The sequence below is a fragment of the Zonotrichia albicollis genome, chromosome 19 (genome assembly GCF_047830755.1).
Source record: "Zonotrichia albicollis isolate bZonAlb1 chromosome 19, bZonAlb1.hap1, whole genome shotgun sequence".
Classification (NCBI taxonomy): domain Eukaryota; kingdom Metazoa; phylum Chordata; class Aves; order Passeriformes; family Passerellidae; genus Zonotrichia; species Zonotrichia albicollis.
This window is the reverse complement of record NC_133837.1, coordinates 10,023,777-10,043,635: the sequence shown is the minus strand read 5'-3', so window position 1 is coordinate 10,043,635 and position 19,859 is coordinate 10,023,777. Positions and strand designations below refer to the sequence as shown.

Here is a 19,859-nt window from a genome sequence, read left to right as displayed (position 1 = left end):
GCTTGTCAGGAATATGACAATTTAATCAGCCTGGAGGATCTTGTGAAATGGACTTCACTTGGGAGTGACATCTGGCAACAGCCTCTGGTTTTGGAACAATTGAACCTTAATCCTGAGCTATTTCATCCTAAAGCTGGCCTTTCCACGTGAACCTGGCTCTGACCTGGGCCCTGCTGGCCCTTCTGAAGGATACTGGCCCACCCTCACCCTCCTTCCCCAGCTGGGGCTCACAGGAACCTTTGTCCCCCCGTGGGAAAGCCTGTTGTGGTTTTGCTGGGCTTTTCATGTCCTGCTGAATTCTTCTACGGGGAAAAGGGGAAGGGGAAAATCTCCTTCCTTCCTATTTTTTTGTTACCAATAGCAAAAGTTGATTTACCTTTGTTCTCCACCTGCCACGTGTCCTCCTACTCTTTTCCTTTACCTGTCCCTGGGGACCATGGCTGGCAGCTGGCCAGGCCTGCAGGCTTTTGTTGGTGGTTGTTTCAAACGGCCTGGACAGAGCAGGACAAACAGCAGTGCTCGTTACCAGCTCAGTCCTAATTGCTGTGACTATTGTGCCCTTCTGTAAAACAGCCAGAGGTTCTTGCAGCCCTTACATTGTTAAATAGATGAGTGTTTTCCTTCTGTTTCCTTTTGTAAAATTCCACGCTGATGTGGGTAATACCATCATTGACGTAGATTTAAAGCTTTAAAATAGTGGTTTGGGGGGAAAACTACAGCTTTCATTCACCCCAGGAGGAAAGGAAGGGATTTCATATGAACAGTGAAGCTCATGAGAACTGTCTGTCTCATTTATGGCCTTCTGTGTTCAGTAATTTTGTATTGTTTTATGCAGTGTTTTAACAAGCCTGGGAAATGTTGCTGGAATTAAAGGAAAGCCTTGGCTCTGTCCACAGAGGAAAGAACAAAGAGATTAAAAGCTGAGCACTCAGTTTTCAAGAATAACTAAATCACAGTTTGGGGAGTTCTGGGTCGCACAACTTGAGAAACTTTCTGAAGGGCTTGGTTTAAGCTCACTTTGTCCAGCCTGTAGGCTTCAGTCAGTGTCAGGCCTGGAGGGAATGGCTTAGTCTGACTTAAAAGCAGGCTGATGGACTGAGAGGAATATCCTGGACAATGGGAAAGAATTCTGTTTCACATTGTGCCAGTGCTGCTGCAGATTTCTGCTGAGAATTGCAACTGCATCCAATTCTTTCCTGAGGGGTTTAGGGTTTGTGATTGTGTGTCCTTTGTGCTGTCCTAACTGCAAAAAATAAAATCTGGTGCAGATCCAGGTTTTTGATATATGATGGTAGTATGAGAGATCCACCTGTCAATATTCTAGTCTCACACAACAGTGCCTCTGCTGTTTGAGATAATTTGAATTTATTGTGTAAATTACAGTAAAGGTGTTCTTTGCCACAGCAAAAATGGAAGACCTAGAAATTGGAGGTGAAGCGGGAAAATGGGAAATTATGTACATCTATTCTCTGAAAGAGTCTTCTGTTAGGATGAAGGGAAGTATTTGCTCAAGTATCTGCTGAGGTCAAGTAGCAAAGGTAATTTCTGTTCCTAAATGGTTAACAGTGACTTAAAAATACCCAGATTGACAGGAACTGCAGGATAATGTCATTGGAACTTCTTGTTTTTTTAATACACCTTAAGAAATTAAACAAAGCAAATGCATTTGGTAGCGCCCTCAGGAAAAGTCCAGTCACTTCCTGCCCAGTAATCTGCCTGGGAGCAGCAGATACATTCTCATTGTTTGCCATTTCCAGTTTCCAGTAATGGGAACGATTACTTGATCCAGGCAGTTTCTGCTGAAGATCGGGGAAAACGTACAAATTTTAATGGCAAATTTTTATCTGTTTCCATAAAACAACAAGGGAAAAAAGCAAAACGTGGTTTTGGTACCTGGAGGCATCACCTCTGATAATGAATATTGTTTTATTTTGGGATTGAAGTGTCTGCTCTTCAGGAACGAGATGTATCTTGCTCTTCTGGTGATTTTCTTGCAGTGTAAGTTTGGTAACTGAGTCTCTGGGTGGGTACAAGTGTTGCTGCTTTGTCTGGGGTTGGTTGAGGCTTTTTACAGTTTTGCATCACTGTGTCTCAGTCTGTAAGCTTTGAAAATAACATTTTTTCTCTTTTTTTTTCCCCCCCAGGTTCAGAACTTTACGCTCAGGGGAAAGGTAGGGAATGGTAGATTTTTGTTATTTTGTTGGGGGTTTTTATGTAGAAATTTAATACAACTAATTTAACTAATTCCTCAGTTGGTATGCTTCTATAACAGAGTTTATTTGGATTTGCTGTACAATAGCTCAGTATGAAATTTGGCTATATGAAAAAAAAAGGGCTTACTTGGTGGTGTTTCTTGGTATAGTGTTTAAATCAGAGATGTGCTACTTATACCTTAATAAAGGTGAAATCTTTCCTAAAGTAATTTGCTTTACTGAACCACAAAACAGGTGGCAGAGAAAATGAGCATTTTGTTTTGATATGTGAGAATCCTTCTCATGCCCACGAGGAAGAAGGAAGGATAAAATTATGGAATATAAGTTAAGGGCATTGTGTCCTGATCTTGCAGAAGAATTGATCATGGCTGAGCAGAGCTCAGAAATTGTGTTCTGAAAGGAACATGTTTACTTTTTATCTTATCCTGCTGGCTCCCAGCACGTACATTCTGCATGCTTCCTTTTTCCCATCACCTGGGAGAAACGTTTGCTCCTTGCTGTCATGTGGTTTATTCACATGCAAAGAAATTCACAGCTTTTCACTGATTTTATGGCCCAGACTCTCTAGCAAGGACTCAGTATAAATAGCTGGGAAGTGTGCAGGACAAGGGACATCTTTAGATGCAGGAAAGTTTCTCTATTTGAATAACAATTTCTAATACAAATCCTGACAAGAATAGATATAGAAGTGTAAGTTCTAAAGAAGAGAAAGTGAATTAACTTATACATCTTCCTCTATACTTGTTTCTCAAGATGTGAGAACATAAATATCAATTATACCAGGAGCCTAACAGTTGTAACATTTAAGCTACAAATTCTTTTTCTTGCTGTGGTTATAAAACCAGAATATATTTCTATGCACACACATTTCTATACATATATGCATACTTATATAAATAATACCATGAACTTTGTTTCTAAAAACACTTATCAATTTAAATTACAATATTTCTATCAAATGAAATGTAAATTTAAAAATTAATTTTTGTCATTTAAATGTGGCAGCTTGAGATAAGCTGTGTTGTATTGGACTAATTTAAAATAAAAATATTTTTTCTTTTTTTATAGTCTATCAAGTTTTTACTTTCAACGGAGTTAAAATCAAGGTTGAACCATCTGACAAAGTGAAGAATGGAGCTCCAATGTCAATCATCTGCCATGCTGATATTAGCAAAAATACTGATTTCCAGCTGAAGCACAATTTCACATTTTTTAAGGATGGGAAGCTTGTGTTTATGTCCATATCAGACAAAGAAGATGCACGGTATGAAATACCCGTGGCCAAGTCTGCAGACACAGGAGACTATGAATGTAGGGTGAAAGCAGGTGACAAGGTGGTTATCAGTAAGCCCACCTATGTCTGGGTTGCAGGTGAGTGTTGTGTCAGACATGGCAGATGAGGTACAGAGAGAGAACAACCTTACAGGGAAGGAATAATAGTCAGTGCTTCAACAAGGTATCTTGCAAAGTGTGTTTTATCCTTGACATCACAGTACTTGAGGAGGGTTTGGTACCAATCCCCCATGTTGAGGCACAGAAATGAGCTCAGGACCGCAAGGCTCCAGGCCAGATCAGTGCCAGTCAGGAGCACGGTCTGTGCCACCATCCCCACCATCCTGAGCCTCTGTTCCCTAGGCTAGAGAAAGAGTTATTTGTGAAAGTTGTGCCCACCCCAATTACTGTGATGAGGGGTGGGCAGATTCCTGGAAATGCTGGCAATAACCTACAGGGGTGCTCAGGGTGTGAGAGCCAGCACCACAGCCAGCATCACCATGGGCCACTTTGCAGACAATGTTGTCTCAGTCTTGTTCTTTCATCTCTTATGAGAACACAGGCCACCTCCATCCATACACTCTCTAGACGTGTTCTTGACTGGAGGTGATGTTTTCTCCCTGGAAAAGCATCTTGGACAGAATTTGTCAGCACTGAGTAGTTATGGGGTCATCTTTTGGTTCTTGCAAACTATTTGCATCTGTTAATCAGTATAAATCATTCCCACAGTCATCAGAGGTACTGTTTATTTCAGGATTATGCAAAGTTCTGTTTCTTTTCTTTGTTTCCTGTTGTAAGGAATGACCAAACCAGTCCTGACTGCTGACAAAAAAGAAGTTTCAGAGGGTGAAATTGTGAAATTACGTTGTGAGCTGCCAGAAGAAGTCCCTCCTTTAGAGTTCTATTTCCGCAAGATAAAGACAAATTCAGAGCCTATAGCAAAACGTGTAGCTGAACAAAACCAAAATTTTTCTGAAATGGAATATTATGTTGAAGCAGGAGATAATATTTTACAATTTGATTGCTTTGGCAAGAGACAAGTAAAATCTGGATGGGAGAGCTCCCAACACAGCAACAAAACACTTGTTACAGTCAAGGGTAAGTTGTTTCAACTTTTCTTTTTACATTTCTTTGCTAGCCATAGATAAAAACTGGGTCACATATTTACATGTATATCAATCTGTCTGTATGTTTATATCTGTTCTCTTGCAGAACCATTTAGAAAGCCCACTCTGATCACCAAGCCCTCCAATAACCTTACAGAAGGAGACATTATAGAATTTCAGTGCTCAACCGTGGCAACTGAAATGCGTGGCGTTGAAATCATCTTCCAGAAAAACAGAACAATACTGAACAGTATACGAGATAAGGGAACTCTGAAATACTCTACATTAGCTACTCAAGAGGACAGTGGTGAATACCTGTGTAAGGTGGAGCAAGGAGCAGTGTCTAAAACCACCAAACTGAATGTCTTTGTGTCAGGTAAAACCTCTATTCATCTTACATTTTACTCAAAGTATTAATATTTAAATTTGGCAGACCTCAGGATCCAAGTGTAACCTCCAGATCCAAGAGTAAATTTTCTGTAAGTTAAAGGCTAGTTAGATTTTTTTTTTTATTTTTGCCCACCTATACTTCCCTACTAAAATAATATCCTCAAACAACCTGTGAAAAGTGGTTTCAAGCAAATGCTAAGTTTCTATTTTCCCTGAAAATACAATAATATTAAAATAACACAATTTTTTGGTCCCAAATTACAAACTATCAGTATGTTCTTCATTCTGTATACTTTGAGGTAAGTAGTCATATTCTTCCAGGCTCATTTTGAATGAATCAGCTCTCTTTTTATCTTACAGAATTATTTCCCAAGCCAACACTATCTGCTTCTATGACTCAGTTGGATGAAAATAAAGATTTAATTTTGAACTGCAGCATTAATGGTTCACGGACAGCCAACTTCTCTATCCTACGGAAAAGTTCCAGTGGAGACATCCTGCTGAAAAGATCTAGAATCTTAGCAATTAAAGTTAATGTGAATGATACTGGATCTTACACCTGCAAAGCTGAAGTAAAAGGAATAGTCAAGGAGAGCAAACCTGTAAGGATAAGTGTTTATGGTGAGTTGACACAGAACCATCAGGGAGGGGAAAGGAGCTAAAGCAGAAGCTTTTAAATAAGGACATCAGTTTACAGAATCTGGTCCATCAACTAGCAGGGTGTGTTAGTTCTTACAACATGAATTTCTGTGGGATGGGCTTTAGCTGCAGAGGATTTGGTGTATTGTGATATAATCAAGTCATACTTTCCAGGGCTGGCCCTCAGAGAAGGGAGTTGGAGTGGCTTCCTGCTGGTCCCTGGGTTCTGCTGGGGACCAGATAAACTCCCATTCAGTACCATTTGCAGGAGTCAGGAATGTTCTGCAAAACCTTCACTCTGCTCTGAAGCTCTGTCAGTGCCTGCCTTGAATCCCTGCCCCTCCAGGCAGAAAGCCAGGAGAGGCAGAGCTCATCTGGTTGGCTCTGCTCTAGAAAAGCCAAGGGTTTATTGGTTTATCAAGCACAGCCCCCTCCCCAGCTCAGAACACTCCAGTGCCCTTCCCTCTCATGGAACAGGCACTGTGGTTCTCCAGTCTGTCCCAGGCATGGCCTGCATTGTTCACTGTGCTCCTCCTGAGGGGAGCTGTGCAATCTCAATCTTGTTCCTTGGGTCAGAACTGCTTTAGGAGTGGGATGATCCACAGCTGTGTCACTGAGCCTTTCCTTGTTTTGCTTCATATTGTTCCTGTATGCTGCTTTATTCAAAGTCACATATGTTCTATTTATGCTATTGATTTGTTCAAATCCCCCATTTCCATTCTATCAATGAGGAAGAGCTTCCCAATATAGACTGTGTCTGCAAACTAACTAAATATCGTATATTTATGTTTTCTACAAAATAATATTGTGTCTTTTGGCCTGATGAAATGTAATTTGCAACAATTTTTTTATTCACCTTTTAGCTCCAGTCTCCAAGCCAACTCTTTCTGTTGTCAGTGGCTCTCCAGAGGTGGTATTAGGGAAGCCTCTACAATTAATCTGCCATTCAGTGATGGGAACACCACCAATAACATTCACATTCTACAAAGGGGATGAAATTAAGAAAAATGTAACTAATGACACATATGCTACCTTCCTGGATGAAGATATTGGACTAAACGACAATGGAGGGTACAAATGTGATGCTAGAAACAATCACTCCAGTGGTGTGAAAACTAGCAATATTCTAAATGTCACAGTGATAGGTAAGTCTGTTTAATTCTTCTTCTTCTTCTTGTCTAATGTAATATTTAGATTTTTGAAACTGTAGCAGCAAGTGGTGGACTAAGAAAAATGGATGTGAAATGTTTGCAAGTTCTTGCTCACTTGAGGTAAAATATTTGCCTATCACAGCAAAGTAGTCCAGGACCAGAGCAGAAGTCAATGCTTAATCTTTGAAAAAGAAGAGCTAATTTCTCTCTACCAAGGAGTTTTCAGCTTTGCATCCTGGTTTAAACCCAAATTGTGTTGGTCTTAATAAGATAAACTTGTGGTTAATAGTCTGTTTTCCGAGTTTTGACACTGAGTTATGTATGACTGGAACAGATAAATGCAGAATTGTTGCATTTCTTTTGAGTCAGTTGGATTATTGCACACTCCCCGTTTGCTTTTTAATACAGTATTTGCATTCACCCAGACTACAGCACCTTAGGACTCACCTTAAATTCATCAGTTCCACTGTTTACTAACAGTAGAGAGAAGCTCAGTGATAAAATTCTGAAGAGTTTTATCTAGGGAGATTTAAAGTCAAGGTATTTTGAAATCACGAGGTACAAATAAACAAACACAAAGCATAGTTTTAGTCCATTAACAAGTGGGTATTTCTTTGCTGGAATTGGTGTATCCCAGGTGTCAGAGCTGTGGTTTGGGATATATTGAGACACTGTTTAGAAGTTCTCAGGAGAAGGTCATTGTTTGGAGCCTTGTCAGCCAGTCTTCCACAGTCCCTCACTGGTGAGGTGGTGACTTCAGATTCTCTGTATTCTGTCCTTTCTGTCTGTAGCAGATGTGGAAAAGGACTTATGTTTTCCAGAGCAATTCCCTCTGTCAGGGGCTCAGTCATAGTAACCCATGTCTTATATCTAAATCCACTTCCTAATACAAATACAGCTTCCATGACCACCATCTTTTCATGTCAAATCTGGTTTCCTTCCTCTGCTTCTGTACCAGTGTTGCCTTAATGATTCCTTCTTTATATCTGCCTTCTGTTATCCATAGCTCTTCCCCAAACACATTTATAATATTTCCAGAGTATTTTTCTTTGAGAATTTTAGCAAAACACGCTTCATATCCCAAACATTTTGCAAAGCTGCTGACATTCTGCATGTCTTGCTTCACAAAATGTGTGTCCATTTTCTCCTCCTGTAATTACAAAGGCTGAAGCTCATCTGCTGCTAGGCTAGTTCTGTGTATGCTCATATGCTTCATTTGTAAACCAGCAGACTTAAAACCATGGTTTGGCTATGCATATTCTTACAACTTCTTCACATGCAAACTAACTTCTGTCCTTGTGTTTGCTATATTCTGTAACCATTGAAATTTGGGATTTGCTTTTGGAGAACTCGGTTTGTTATCTCCTGACACCCTCTATTGTATATTAGAAGCTACAAGAACACACTTACCACAGAGTTAGCATAAACCAGCATAACTCTACATAACTCTGAAAGCAAAACTACATAAATTGCACCATAGTTATTTAAACAATGGAACTGCTGAGTGTATTATTTCTGGAAACGAAATCATTTGTAGGCAGGGGCCAGAGGGGCATCCAAAGGATTTTAAGGAAAGAGACTGACTGACCTCTCTGGAATGGATATAATTTTTTCCTGTGTCTGCTTTGTTTCTTTATCATGCCCTCTCTATTTCTGGGTCTATAAAAATATTTACTAGAGGATGCTGTCTGGCAGAGACTGTTCAGAAAGATTAATACTGTGCATTCAGTCTCTGTTTAACTAAGCATTAAAGCAAGCATTTCTACACTACAATATTTTGTCATCAAAGTTATTTCTAATAGTGCTAATATTTGTTTTCTTTGTGCCTTCCTCTGTAGTACCAATCAGGAGTGCCAGTTTGGGCAGTGTTCCATATGGAGAAGTAGAAATTGGCAGTGATACTGCTTTCCTCTGCTCTGTGAAGGAAGGATCTTGGCCAATTCACTTCAAGATTTTTAAAAAAACTGATCAGGAAGAACTTCTATATGAAGCAAGGGAATATTCAGACAGAACCATATGGCACAAGAAAACAATGAAGAGGAGGGACACAGGGACCTATTATTGCATGGCCTCGAACCGAGCCAGCGTGGACGTGAGGAGCCGTCCAATAACCATCAGTGGTGAGCTCCTTAATGATAAACTGCCAGTTCTGTCACCTTCACAGGTGATTTGAGATGTTCCTCAATGTAACTCCCTTACTGGAGTGGTTAATGCCACCTTACTGGTGGTTTTTGTGCCAGAAGTTAAACAGAAAGATGTCTTTATAAACAGAGATTGTCCAGTTTATATAGAAAAATTAAGGGGGTGCCCAAAAGCCAAAGGAGCAAGATGCAAACTAAAATCAAGCTGTTGATCACAAACTTGAGCTTTTGGTCACAAAGGAGAGGCTCACTAGAGAACTTGGCACACAAGCCTCTTCCAAGATCTTCCTTAGTGTGTAAGAAGGCTGATGTGTAGTAAAATGAAAGGTCAGGAACTACAGAATTTGGTAGTGTTGACCTGTCACTAACTGCTCTCTTAAACATGTTTTTCTTATTTGCAGTCATCTTAGCAGCTTGGCAGAAAGGAGTCATTGCTGCATTTGTCCTGACAGCCCTGGCAGGAGCAGGAGCAGTCGTTTTGTGGTGGTTTTTGCGTAAGAAGAAAAAGGGTAATGATGTCCCCCCTCTCTTTGTTTTGGGACAAATGTATCACAGTTGAACTTGCATTTGTCTCAGCAGCAAAGGCTTGTGGGGGTGAGGCTTCAGAGATGACTAAACACAATTAAAAGAATCTACTGAAAATGCTAGGTGACTCAAATTATGCTGCAAATGTGCTGAAGCTTTCCAAGCATATTGGGCAAAAACATGTAACTAATAGTGCTGGGCAGCCCTAGGGAAGCAAAGTTTATAAAATAGGCCAGAATTACACTGTTCCCATGTAGTCCTAGGTCTGAAATTCAGCCTCAGGCAATGTAGAGGCAGACAGGGCCTGAGGAGGTTTCTGATCCATTATAGAGGTATAAAAATTTGATTTGGGGTCCCAACTCAGGTGTAATTGATCTACCTCTCTAGTCCTCATGAAGGAGACTTAGACTATTAATTTATGGGATTATGTTTTTTTCTTCCACTCTGTAATACAGTTTCATTGAGGGATTTGTCTTTTATTGTTAAGGTATTTTTTTTAGGTCTTGTTATTTCAGAAAATAAGTAAATCTGATTGATCCTCTGATGTCCTGTACATAGCAAATTGTTTGGGAAAATTTGGAGCATTTGGATGTCCCAGATTGCTTAAATTGGCTAGGTTAAAATCTAGGGATTTGGGATCTAGGGTTTTCTATGAAAGAGAGATTTAAGGGACCTGGGAGATAAACAAGATGTTAGGTAATTAATATAATTAATATAATAATAAGGTAAACAAGATGTGAGGTAAATAATTTTGTGATAGCCAGGAGAAACTACTCTGACAGGAGTAGACAATCACTATATTTTTGAGTTTAATTTTTACTTTTAAATTCTTCACTTGTGCAACCTATTAATAGAAATTTTGTTTTTCTCTGTCAAGCTAAAGGACCATCCATGGAGATGTCTGGGTAAGATGCCTCCCTGTCTGGGTTTCAGCTGGGATAGAGTTAATTTTCCTCTTAGTAGCTGGTACAGTGCTGTGTTTTGCATTTGGTGTGAGAATGCTGTTGATAACCCTGCTGTTTAGTTAAGTAGTGCTTACACTGAGTCAAGGACTTTTCAGTTTCCCATGCTCAGCCAGTGAGCAGGGGCACAAGAAGCCAGGCAGGATGGTGGCCTGGACAGTTGACCCAACCTGTCAAAGGGATCTTCCACACCACAGAGTGTCATTGCCAGGAGAGAAACTGGGGGAATTGTCTGGGAGGCACTGGTCAGGGCTCAGGGCTGGGCTGGGCATCAGTCAGCAGGTGCTGAGCAATTGTATTGAGCATCACTTGTTTTTCCTGAGTTTTACTCCTCTCTCTCTCTCTCCTTCTATTATTACTATTACTACTATTATTATTATTACTATTACTATTTTATTATTATTATATTTTACTTTATTTCAATCATTAAACTGTTCTTATCTCAACTGTTCTTACCTGGGTTTTACTTTTTTCCAATCCTTCTCCTTGTCCCGGTGGGGGTGGGGTGGGTGAGGGAGGGTGCTTAGTTACCAGCTGGGTTAAACCACAACAGCTCTTTTGGCACCCAACGTGGGACTCGAAGTTAACAACAGATCTGGCCAGTGCATGTTGAAACAAGTTTGTTACAAGCATTCCTTGTGGTTTAATAACCACTGGTCACCGTGTTGATTTGTTTGCTCTCAAACAAATTTGTGTTCTCCAACGTGTTGCTTGCACTACTGCCCCCTGTTGTGTTTGTTCCCTTCGGGGCAGGGCTCAGGGTGTTGTTTTAACTCACCTGGTCGGGTCTCAGCGCTGCCATCACCTGGGCGTGGGGAGACACCTGTTGGGAATTATTCACAATTACATCTTTTACCCGACTCGTCGGACAGCCAGCTTATGGAGGAGAGACATCTTCCCACAGCCTCCCTTTCTTCTCCAGAGCATTTGAGAATTAGGAAAATTTTGATTACACTTGGGATGATGGAACCAGCATGGTCCTATTGGTAGGAAGCAGCAAGTGGCTGAATGTGGTTCAGCTCTTGTTTAGGGTCAAAAAATTATTTGCACCTACTGCAACCCCCTGAACAGGCCCAGTGGGCACTCCAACTCCAGTAATCACAGACACTGTGGTTGCTCACCCCAGGGGTGGGTGATGCAGCTGAACCAGAGGACCAAGCCCTGTCTGTAGCGGTTGCCCCTTAAAAAGGGAAGAGAAATGCTAAGGAAAGATGGCTCATTTAGTAAAGAAGGACAGAGCAGGGTCATAACAAGAACAGGAGGAAGAGGCAGAACAAGAGGCACCCTATCCCTATCCCTGAGTGAGCTGCAGGATATGCAAAAGGATTTCAGCCATCATCCAGGCGAGCCCATTATCACCTGGATGCTCAGATGCTGGGATAATGGGGCTGGTGGTGTGGAATTAGGGAGTAGAGAAGCCAAGCAGCTGTGATCACTTTCTAGGGAAGGGTGAATTGACAAGGTGATTGGAAGAGTAACACAAGTCCTCAGCCTTTGGAAGCAGCTCTTGTCAAGGAAAGGGATTTCTTCAAGGAAGATGTTCTGTTTCACCCAGGGAATGACCATAATGGAGAGAGTACTCAGTACAGCAGAGAACTAACCATGCTTAGAGCTAGATAATTTATTATGACCCAAACAACACATGGTCACTCACAGATCCAGATGAAGCCAGATGTGCACACACCATGTATCAGAAACGTGTACACCAGAGTGCACCATCATCATCCAACAGCTCACTGGCAGTGCTGTCTGGAGACACAAACAGGCACCAGTGGTGGAGGCAGGGGCTCCCCAGCTCTTGCAGTACACAGAAAGATCTCTTCCTCCCTTGTCCCTGCTGTGGAGAAACCAGTTGAGCAGCTGCAAGAGGATCTGGATCGCACTCCCCACACGCACAGTCCGGAATCTCAGCTGGTGACAGAAAGTGTTGTTTGGTCAAGGGAGGATATTGAGGGCACACACAGGGGAGACCCTGGCTTTTTCTTCAGGCCTACAGAGACAACATGAGGCAGTGGGATAGAATTCTACTTCAGGCCTACATGAATTGCAAGGAAGAACAATCACAAGAGGGGTTCTCCCAGGAAAGCTGCCGCTGGGGTCTGCAGTGGGCAGTTCCTCAGACAGAGTGGAAGGGCTGATCTTATTCCTGATCCTATGGAAAGGAGTTCAGCTCCCTTTTCACAAGAATCAAGTTGCATAAACCTATGAGCAAGACTAAAGGGACTCTGCCTGCAGCCCTGTGGAAGAGAGGGACAGCCTTGCTCCCTGGGTGTGTGGATCACGTGGGCCATCACGTCAGCCCCCCAGGAGTATAAGGCTGCAGCAGACACGGGTGCACAGTGTACCCTGATGTTATCAGGCTGTGAAGGGACAGAAACCACTTCTGTTTCTGGAGGGGGATTGCAAGAGCTGACTGCTGGAGGCTGAAATCAGCCTGACTGGGAATCAGAAGCCCCCGCTGGGACTGGCCCAGATGTTCCATGGGCATAGACTATCTCAGGAGTGGGTACTTCAAGAACCCAGAAGAATCCTGGAGGACTTTCAGTGTAGCAGCCTTGGAGATGGAGGAAATGAAGCAGCTGCCTGGTCCCACCTCTTGGAAGGCCTTTCTGTTGCAGGGTTACTGAAGGCTGAATAGAGCAGGTGCTGGTCACTGTCACAGCACAGCCCTGGCGGCAAAACCGCGCCGAGCCCGGGACTGCGGGAGGAGCTGCTCTGCTCAGGGCATCCCCTGCTTCCCTTGGCCTTTCTCTCTCTCTCTCTCTCTCTCTCTCTCTCTCTAATTTTCATGACTATTATTATTATTATTAACGTTATTTGAATTATTAAACTGTTCTCATCTGAATCCATGGGGTTTATCCTTTCCCAGTCCTCCTCCCCAATCCTCTGTGGCAGGGCAGGGCATGAGTGAGTGGTTGTGGGATGTTTAGCTGCCATCTGGGGTTAAACCAAACGTGCTTTATGATAGTCATGCAATATTTCTGTGTATAAAGGGCTGTAAGCCTTGCTTCACGTGAATATAGCTTGTTACAGCACACACCTGCAAACAATAGATGGTTGTGCTTCATGTTCCACCTGCTAACACAACAACAGGATGAGGAAATACTCTAAAAATAGAAAAAAAGCCAGATAAGTGAAATACAAGAATGTCAGGTCTGTATCTGAATACATTTAAATATGGAATAAAATTGAAAATACAGAGGTCATAAAGAAGAATAACGTAATAGGGAACATTTTTGACCTTAAAGTTCCCTTGTGTTTATCCTAAAGCAAAATTTTGATAGGTTTCAGTGATTAAGGTTATGTGGTAGCCAGCATAGACAGTGACTGATCTTTGCACAGAATCATGTTCTTGGTTTTATTGACTGGTTTTGGATAATTATATCAAATTTTATGGTTTGTTTTTCAGTTCTGCCTTGACTCCAAGCTTGGCAAGTGAAAAACTAACAAGACCACCCAGTGATGGAAACTACTATTCAGGTAGGTTATTATGCCATAAGACTGTTAGTAAATTGGTTTAATTAAACATCTATTTAAAGTTCTGGACTTCATAGTTATTGTTTGGATGGGGCCCAATGTTTTGGGAATACAGAGGGATACCAATAACATTGTCCAAGGTATCTTCTGTCATTTTGTCTTTGTACAGTTTTTATGAGCACGTCTTACACAGATTGGTTTATAAGTCTGACACTTCTCCCAGGCAATCAATTGACAATATCACAGATGGAGAAATCATGGTAAAAGAAAATTATTTTCTGCTTTTGACACAGCTGCTAGAAAATTATTTCAGAGAGGAAATTTGAGCTGTGGCCCCAAATCACATCATGTGGTGTAGCCACAGTATAGGGATGTTAATTTGCCTGGCACCTTTCATTGCAGGACCTCAGTGCACTTGGCAATGACAGGTGGATGTGATGTTTAGAGCACCTGACACAGATAAAGTTGCCCCTTGGGTGTTTGTTAGCTGATTATTTAAAAAGCCACATTCTTCCCACCTGAATGTCTTAGTGGGAATCTAAAAGTAGAATGTGTTATATAGAAATACAGATAATGACAGTAGGAATTGCAGCTGTGTAATTCATTTATTTCATTGGTTACAATAAATACTTTGTCAGCTCAACTTTGGCTTTCATGTTTTAGGATCAGGTTACATTGAAGATAATGAAAACCACATGAAATCAACAGATGAGAGTAAAGGTAATTCCATACCTAAACAATAGATTTTAAAATTATCTTATAATTGAAAGTCTTGATGTTTTCTAATGGCAGGAGTGAGGTAGTAATGATAGGGCCATCCCTTCTTTCCCATGTCCAAAATGACACCAATAGGACCCTTTTATCAATTGCCTTCTGCAGTGTAATTAGCTGTGCTGGATCCCAGGCCATCTAATGATGGGTGGTATAAAAATACAACTTATACTCAAAATATTAAGTTCTATATACAAATATTCTGATTTGTTTAAAAAACAAAGTTTTTCTACAGATTTCTGCTTCTTTTACTTTTCTGTAATTTCTTCACTTCTCTGGATCTTGAAATATCTAAGAATTAAATCTAAAAATAACCTGAATATCTGAATAAAATAATCTGCCAAATCTGTTCTGCAGGATTTCAGTGTGAATGAATGCTGTGGTTCCTTCCAGCTCTTACAGAAATGTGGTAGAAAACCATCCCCACCCCACCCTAAAACCAGAGTAGAAAGCAGCAGCTGTTTCTGTGTCTGCTGTACCCAGGTAGCCAGTTCCTGTCAGCCCTGGCCCTATAAGTCAGATGTCAGATCTTTGCCAGGCTTGCTGAGGGTGTTGTGGCACAGAAGCTTTCTGAGGAGGAAAGTGGGTTCCATTCCAAATGTTTTATGTGGGGCGTGGAGAAAGCTTAGGAGGAAAGTGCTGAAATGGGCAAATTGGCAAAGCAGAAATTTGGAGAATGAGAGGTGATGAGGGAGGCCATGAAAGACATAAAGATGGCTTGAAATGTGGGGAAAGTGCAGAATGGGAAATGTCCTGCCATAGCAACCACAGAAAACAAGAAAGTAATGGCAGGGAGAGGAAGGGAAGAGCAGCTGGAGCAGGAATATGGGAGAAGCTCTGGTAATTCCCTGCTCTATTTTGTGTTGTGCCACTTTTGAAGGTGTTACATTGCAAGTAACAGTTTTAGGCACAATTTGCATGTTCCACAGCTTCAGAAATCTGCCTTTAGTTGGTCTTTTGCCCTTTGGAGTGGGATGGCCTTGAGGAATGGGCTGGCCTTACAACTTAGCAGAGTAACTCCCATGTGCCATCAGCGGGGCCTGGTCCTGCACTATCACAGTCACCTGGGATTTGTCCAATAATTTCAGAAAATAAGTAAATCTGATTTATCCTGTGATATCCTGTACATAGCAGCAGGATCAGGCCCACAGCTCAAACAAAGCATGCAGTCCTACAAAGAAACATCTTCTTGATATTTTTGGGGCAGGACCTGACCTTGAGAGTGCTGAGGTGGATTACACTGAAGTCGAAGTCTCCACGCTTGATCCTCACAGAGGTAATGAACTCTCCAGCCTCTCTGGGTTATTTTTGGGAGCAGCTCTGGGGCTGCTGCTGCTCCCTCACACTGGCCTGGGTTGGCACCTGGGGATGCCAGGGCTGTGCTTTGTGTGCTGAGTCTCCTGCCAGGAGTGCTTCTGAACCTGGCTGGTGCTGTGGCTCCTGTGCTGCTGTTCCTGCAGCTCTTCCCCTGGGATCATTCCCATTTACAGGAGGGCTGTGTGGAGCAAGGCTCCCAGCTGGAGCTGTGGCAGCCTGCTGTGAAATATCCATGTTAAAGAGACCAAATTCACTGAGAGCAACTTGAGGTTGCCACAGGGTAAGGTAATGGGGAGAACAGAAACCAGTGGAATTTCCTCCTTTGTAAAGGAACTGGTTCAAGGGTCAAAGCTGTAATTCACTTGTGATAGAGAAGGGAGAGCAGTGTTGATTTAGTCTGGTGAGGCTTGGAGACCATCCTGGATTTTGTGGCACCTTAAACAGAGAAATGAGATATTGATGCCCAGATAACTTTGTCCTCCTCCCTGCAGTCACCAGACCTCAGAGCGTGGGGCTGAGGTACGTGTCTGCAGCCTTGAAGGAGAAATAGCCATGGAAATTTTTTCACTACTCAAATGCTCACTTCAATCATTCTGTGTCATCTGGAGAACTCCAATGCCATTATGGCCTTGTGTTGAAAGCTGCTAAACCTTTCAGAAATTTGCAAAGAGCTCCAAGTTGGTTAAAGTGAATAAACGTTGCAAGAGAAGTTTATGCTCTGCTCTTGCTTCTTTGCTTCAGCTGAATGAGAAGCAGACTGAGGAAGAAATGGATAAATTTCCTCCTTCCTGGTAGGAAGGACTAGTCACTTATTGCAGAGACCAAAGACATGATTGTTTAGCTGGTGGCACAGATGTTTGGGCAAGAGTGCTCACTCTCCAGGCTTGGCAGCCAAGCCCTCCCGGAACAGCCAGTCCTCCTGTGCTTTGTGTTTTCACTTCCTCCTGTCATCCATCACAGAGTCTCTCTTCCCTGGGTTTGAAGCAGGCTATTTACCCACCCCTGCTAAATTCTGCACTGAAGGACAGAGTTGTTGTATTCTTCTTCAGAATTGGGCTCCTAATTGTTCCAACTGTTTCTGAGTGTGCACTACAATTCCACAATGGTGTGCACACCATTCTACAATGGTGTAGAACAGTGAGATATGATAGTGCATTATTTAATTAAAAAGCCCTGTTAAATTCAAGATCAACACCTATAAAAACAACATTTTCATCCATTCTTGCTATATAACACTATTCCTGTATATCAGACTAAGTAATAAGGTAGTATCTATGCTCTGTAGATAGAACCCCATTAAACCACAGAATAATGTTTACCAAGGTTTGTAAATGAGATCAGATGATTTTAATTGAGTGCTGCCTCATGCTACAGACCTATGCATGGCACACAGAACACTGACAGATTCTGTAATTCTGAGCTGTGCTTGAGTGTACAGAGATATGAACAGTTCCCTGATTGATTTCCTTTGTTGCCCCAGGACACAGTGGAGTGCTTTGGTTATGGAAATGGAAACTGCACTGAAAGTATTTAATGTGTTCCTCCCTGAGAGCATCCTGAGGATGCTGCTGAAATACAGTTAAATAGAAGAAGTTGGATGAAACCAAGTTATCTCTTGAGCTCTGCACTGCCTATCACAATGAAAACAGGATGAGATTTATTCTTGGGAAAAGAGAAGCAAAGCCAAGTTTCTTAATATTCCTGTGTAATAATCATGTACACCCAGAGAGAGAATTTGGCCACAGGGCTGCTGCTGATGCTTCTGTTACGTTGATGTTTTTGTAAGGTTTTGTTCCCAGTCATAATATTCTTTCATGTCTGTGTGTGGGTATGACCAGCCCTTCCTAGGGAACACAACTTTCAGGTTATCACCTTGCTCCAAATCCCTTTTCCCTCTTCTGATTCCTCCTGTTTTCTGAAGGAAGACAAAGCAAATCACATTTCCCTTTTCTCTGGGCTCATTGCTCATCCAGCAGCTACACAGAGTCTGACTCCTTCTGCCTTTTGAGGAACTGCAGATTTCTTTGATCTCTCTGGCCTAACCTCAATTTAATTTATCTTTCCAATCATTTGTTCCTCCTGCCACTGCTGTCAATGTCAATACTAATGTTCTCAGGAGCAGGAGAGTCATATTTTGTGTACTGTGAAAGGTTACTGCAATAAATGCTGCAGTATCTAAGCTGTAGCAGTTGCCTTTTTGTCACTTCTGGGAATTGGGATTGATTGAATGTCACTTCAAACAAAGTTGAAATTACTGTAGAAGGGTGAACACCTTGTCTTTATCAGTAAAGAATTACTTACATTTGAAAACACTGTTTTACCCTGTTTTTCAAGTAATGTCTGAGCTATCTGTTAATTTCTGGAATACTTTTATCTGGAATTATTAAATTCTTACTAATTCTTACTAATACTTACTAAGTTGGTATGCTTGACAAAAATACAGTGCATGTCTTTTCTAAAGCTTAGCTGAGAAAAAAGATGGCAAGGTGATTTAAACCCTTTATTGGGAATCTGAGCAGAACCAAAAGCAGGGGCTAAAGTCAGATTAGGAAATATCCCTGAAGTGACAAGGCAGAAACTGCTAAGTATGGCTGAGTAAGAATGTTCTCCTTATTTTACTTTTATATTGGTTAATTATCTGCAGGGTGGCAACATTATAAAATTAGTGGGAACAAAATGTCAAATCATCCAATAATTTCTCCTGGCGCATTTTTTCAGTGCTAGAACGACTTTTGGAAGGTTGACAAAGGAAATAACATGGGCAGTGGCATTATACCACAATATAATGAAATGAGTATGATAAAAATAAAAAAGCAAACTAAGGAAATGCCTCAAACCAAATCTTTGCACAGAGTCAAAAGGAATAGATTTAGGACTGTTACCTGCTAAAAAAGAGTCCTAAAGAAATGAGCTACCTTTGATTAAAATTCCAAGAAGATTAATTCTTATTTCACTAGAAACTGAATGGATCATTTAAGCAGTAGTCTGTAAGCATTTGAAATATGCCTTGAGATCTTCAAATTATTTTGCAAAGCAAGTTCATGCCAAAGCTGCAAGTTTGAAAGCTGTGATTAGACACTTAGGGAAGTGTGGCTGCTGTTGTTTAAATTAATAGCAGTTTTGCAACTCCATTCTGATGTGTTAGCTCACAGCATTTAAAGGATGCTGAACAGAATTTAAAAACCAAAAATTAATGGAATTAGCTTTGGGAAATCAGAATGTGGTGCCAGAGACACTTGGGTTGTTCAGGGCAATGCAGAACAGTAACAGTCCTGATAGATTTGCAGTCTGAGTCTGAAAATCAGTATGTCTGAATTCTTTAAAGGTTGGGGATTTTTAATAGCTAAAGCATAGGATTCTGTATCCAGAAATTTAAATTTCTTTCCTTTTTTTTTTTTTTTTCAAAGAGGAGACAACAATTAATTTTTTTAAAATTTAACTTTAACTAGAAAAATTTAGTTCTTGGTTTGTTGAAAGTCCACAGCAGAAAGTGATTTTCAATGCCCAGTTCTGGAGCACTTGGATTGCCCAGGGATTTTTAAACTACAGCCATACAATAAATCCAGAGATTGTTCTATTCTCCTACTGGCCAGAAGTTTATGCTGACCACAGAGAAAAGGATTCTTGCTATTTTCAGGCCTCTCTCTCCAAAAGCAGACCTTTCCCAGATAAATGGAAGCTGTGCAGTGTGAAATCTGCAAATATTCTTCTGAGACATTTCACAAAGCACAGCATTTTTTTTTTTTTTTTTGCCATTAAGATTTAATCAGGCCAGTTGCCAAAAGGCTTTATGGTTAGTTTTCCAAGTGATAGATCTCAGGGCTAGGATCCCCAAATCCTTAGAACAAATTGAAGAAGCTCTTCAAAGTGATCCAGAGAAACCATTCTCCAGTGG

General features: G+C 41.3%; 1 protein-coding gene across 7 annotated transcripts in view; it reads left to right on the top strand.

Moving 5' to 3' along the window:
* The first annotated feature begins 1,686 nt into the window (after positions 1-1,686).
* PECAM1 (platelet and endothelial cell adhesion molecule 1) overlaps positions 1,687-19,859 on the top strand; it is a 32,104-nt gene continuing 13,931 nt past the window's right edge. For 4 of the 7 annotated variants that reach the window (XM_026795540.2, XM_014269483.3, XM_005490449.4 and 1 more), the window contains exons 1-13: positions 1,688-1,998; positions 2,145-2,171; positions 3,282-3,584; positions 4,284-4,583; positions 4,698-4,967; positions 5,342-5,602; positions 6,484-6,765; positions 8,610-8,891; positions 9,314-9,421; positions 10,315-10,342; positions 13,809-13,879; positions 14,540-14,596; positions 15,855-15,923. In XM_026795540.2, the coding sequence (XP_026651341.2) occupies positions 1,965-1,998; positions 2,145-2,171; positions 3,282-3,584; positions 4,284-4,583; positions 4,698-4,967; positions 5,342-5,602; positions 6,484-6,765; positions 8,610-8,891; positions 9,314-9,421; positions 10,315-10,342; positions 13,809-13,879; positions 14,540-14,596; positions 15,855-15,923 (2,092 nt within the window). In that variant the 5' untranslated portion in view covers positions 1,688-1,964. Of the gene's footprint in view, positions 1,999-2,144; positions 2,172-3,281; positions 3,585-4,283; positions 4,584-4,697; positions 4,968-5,341; positions 5,603-6,483; positions 6,766-8,609; positions 8,892-9,313; positions 9,422-10,314; positions 10,343-13,808; positions 13,880-14,539; positions 14,597-15,854; positions 15,924-19,859 lie in introns of all 7 variants that reach the window. The other 3 variants (XM_074555108.1, XM_026795539.2, XM_014269481.3) reach the window with 1 other exon arrangement.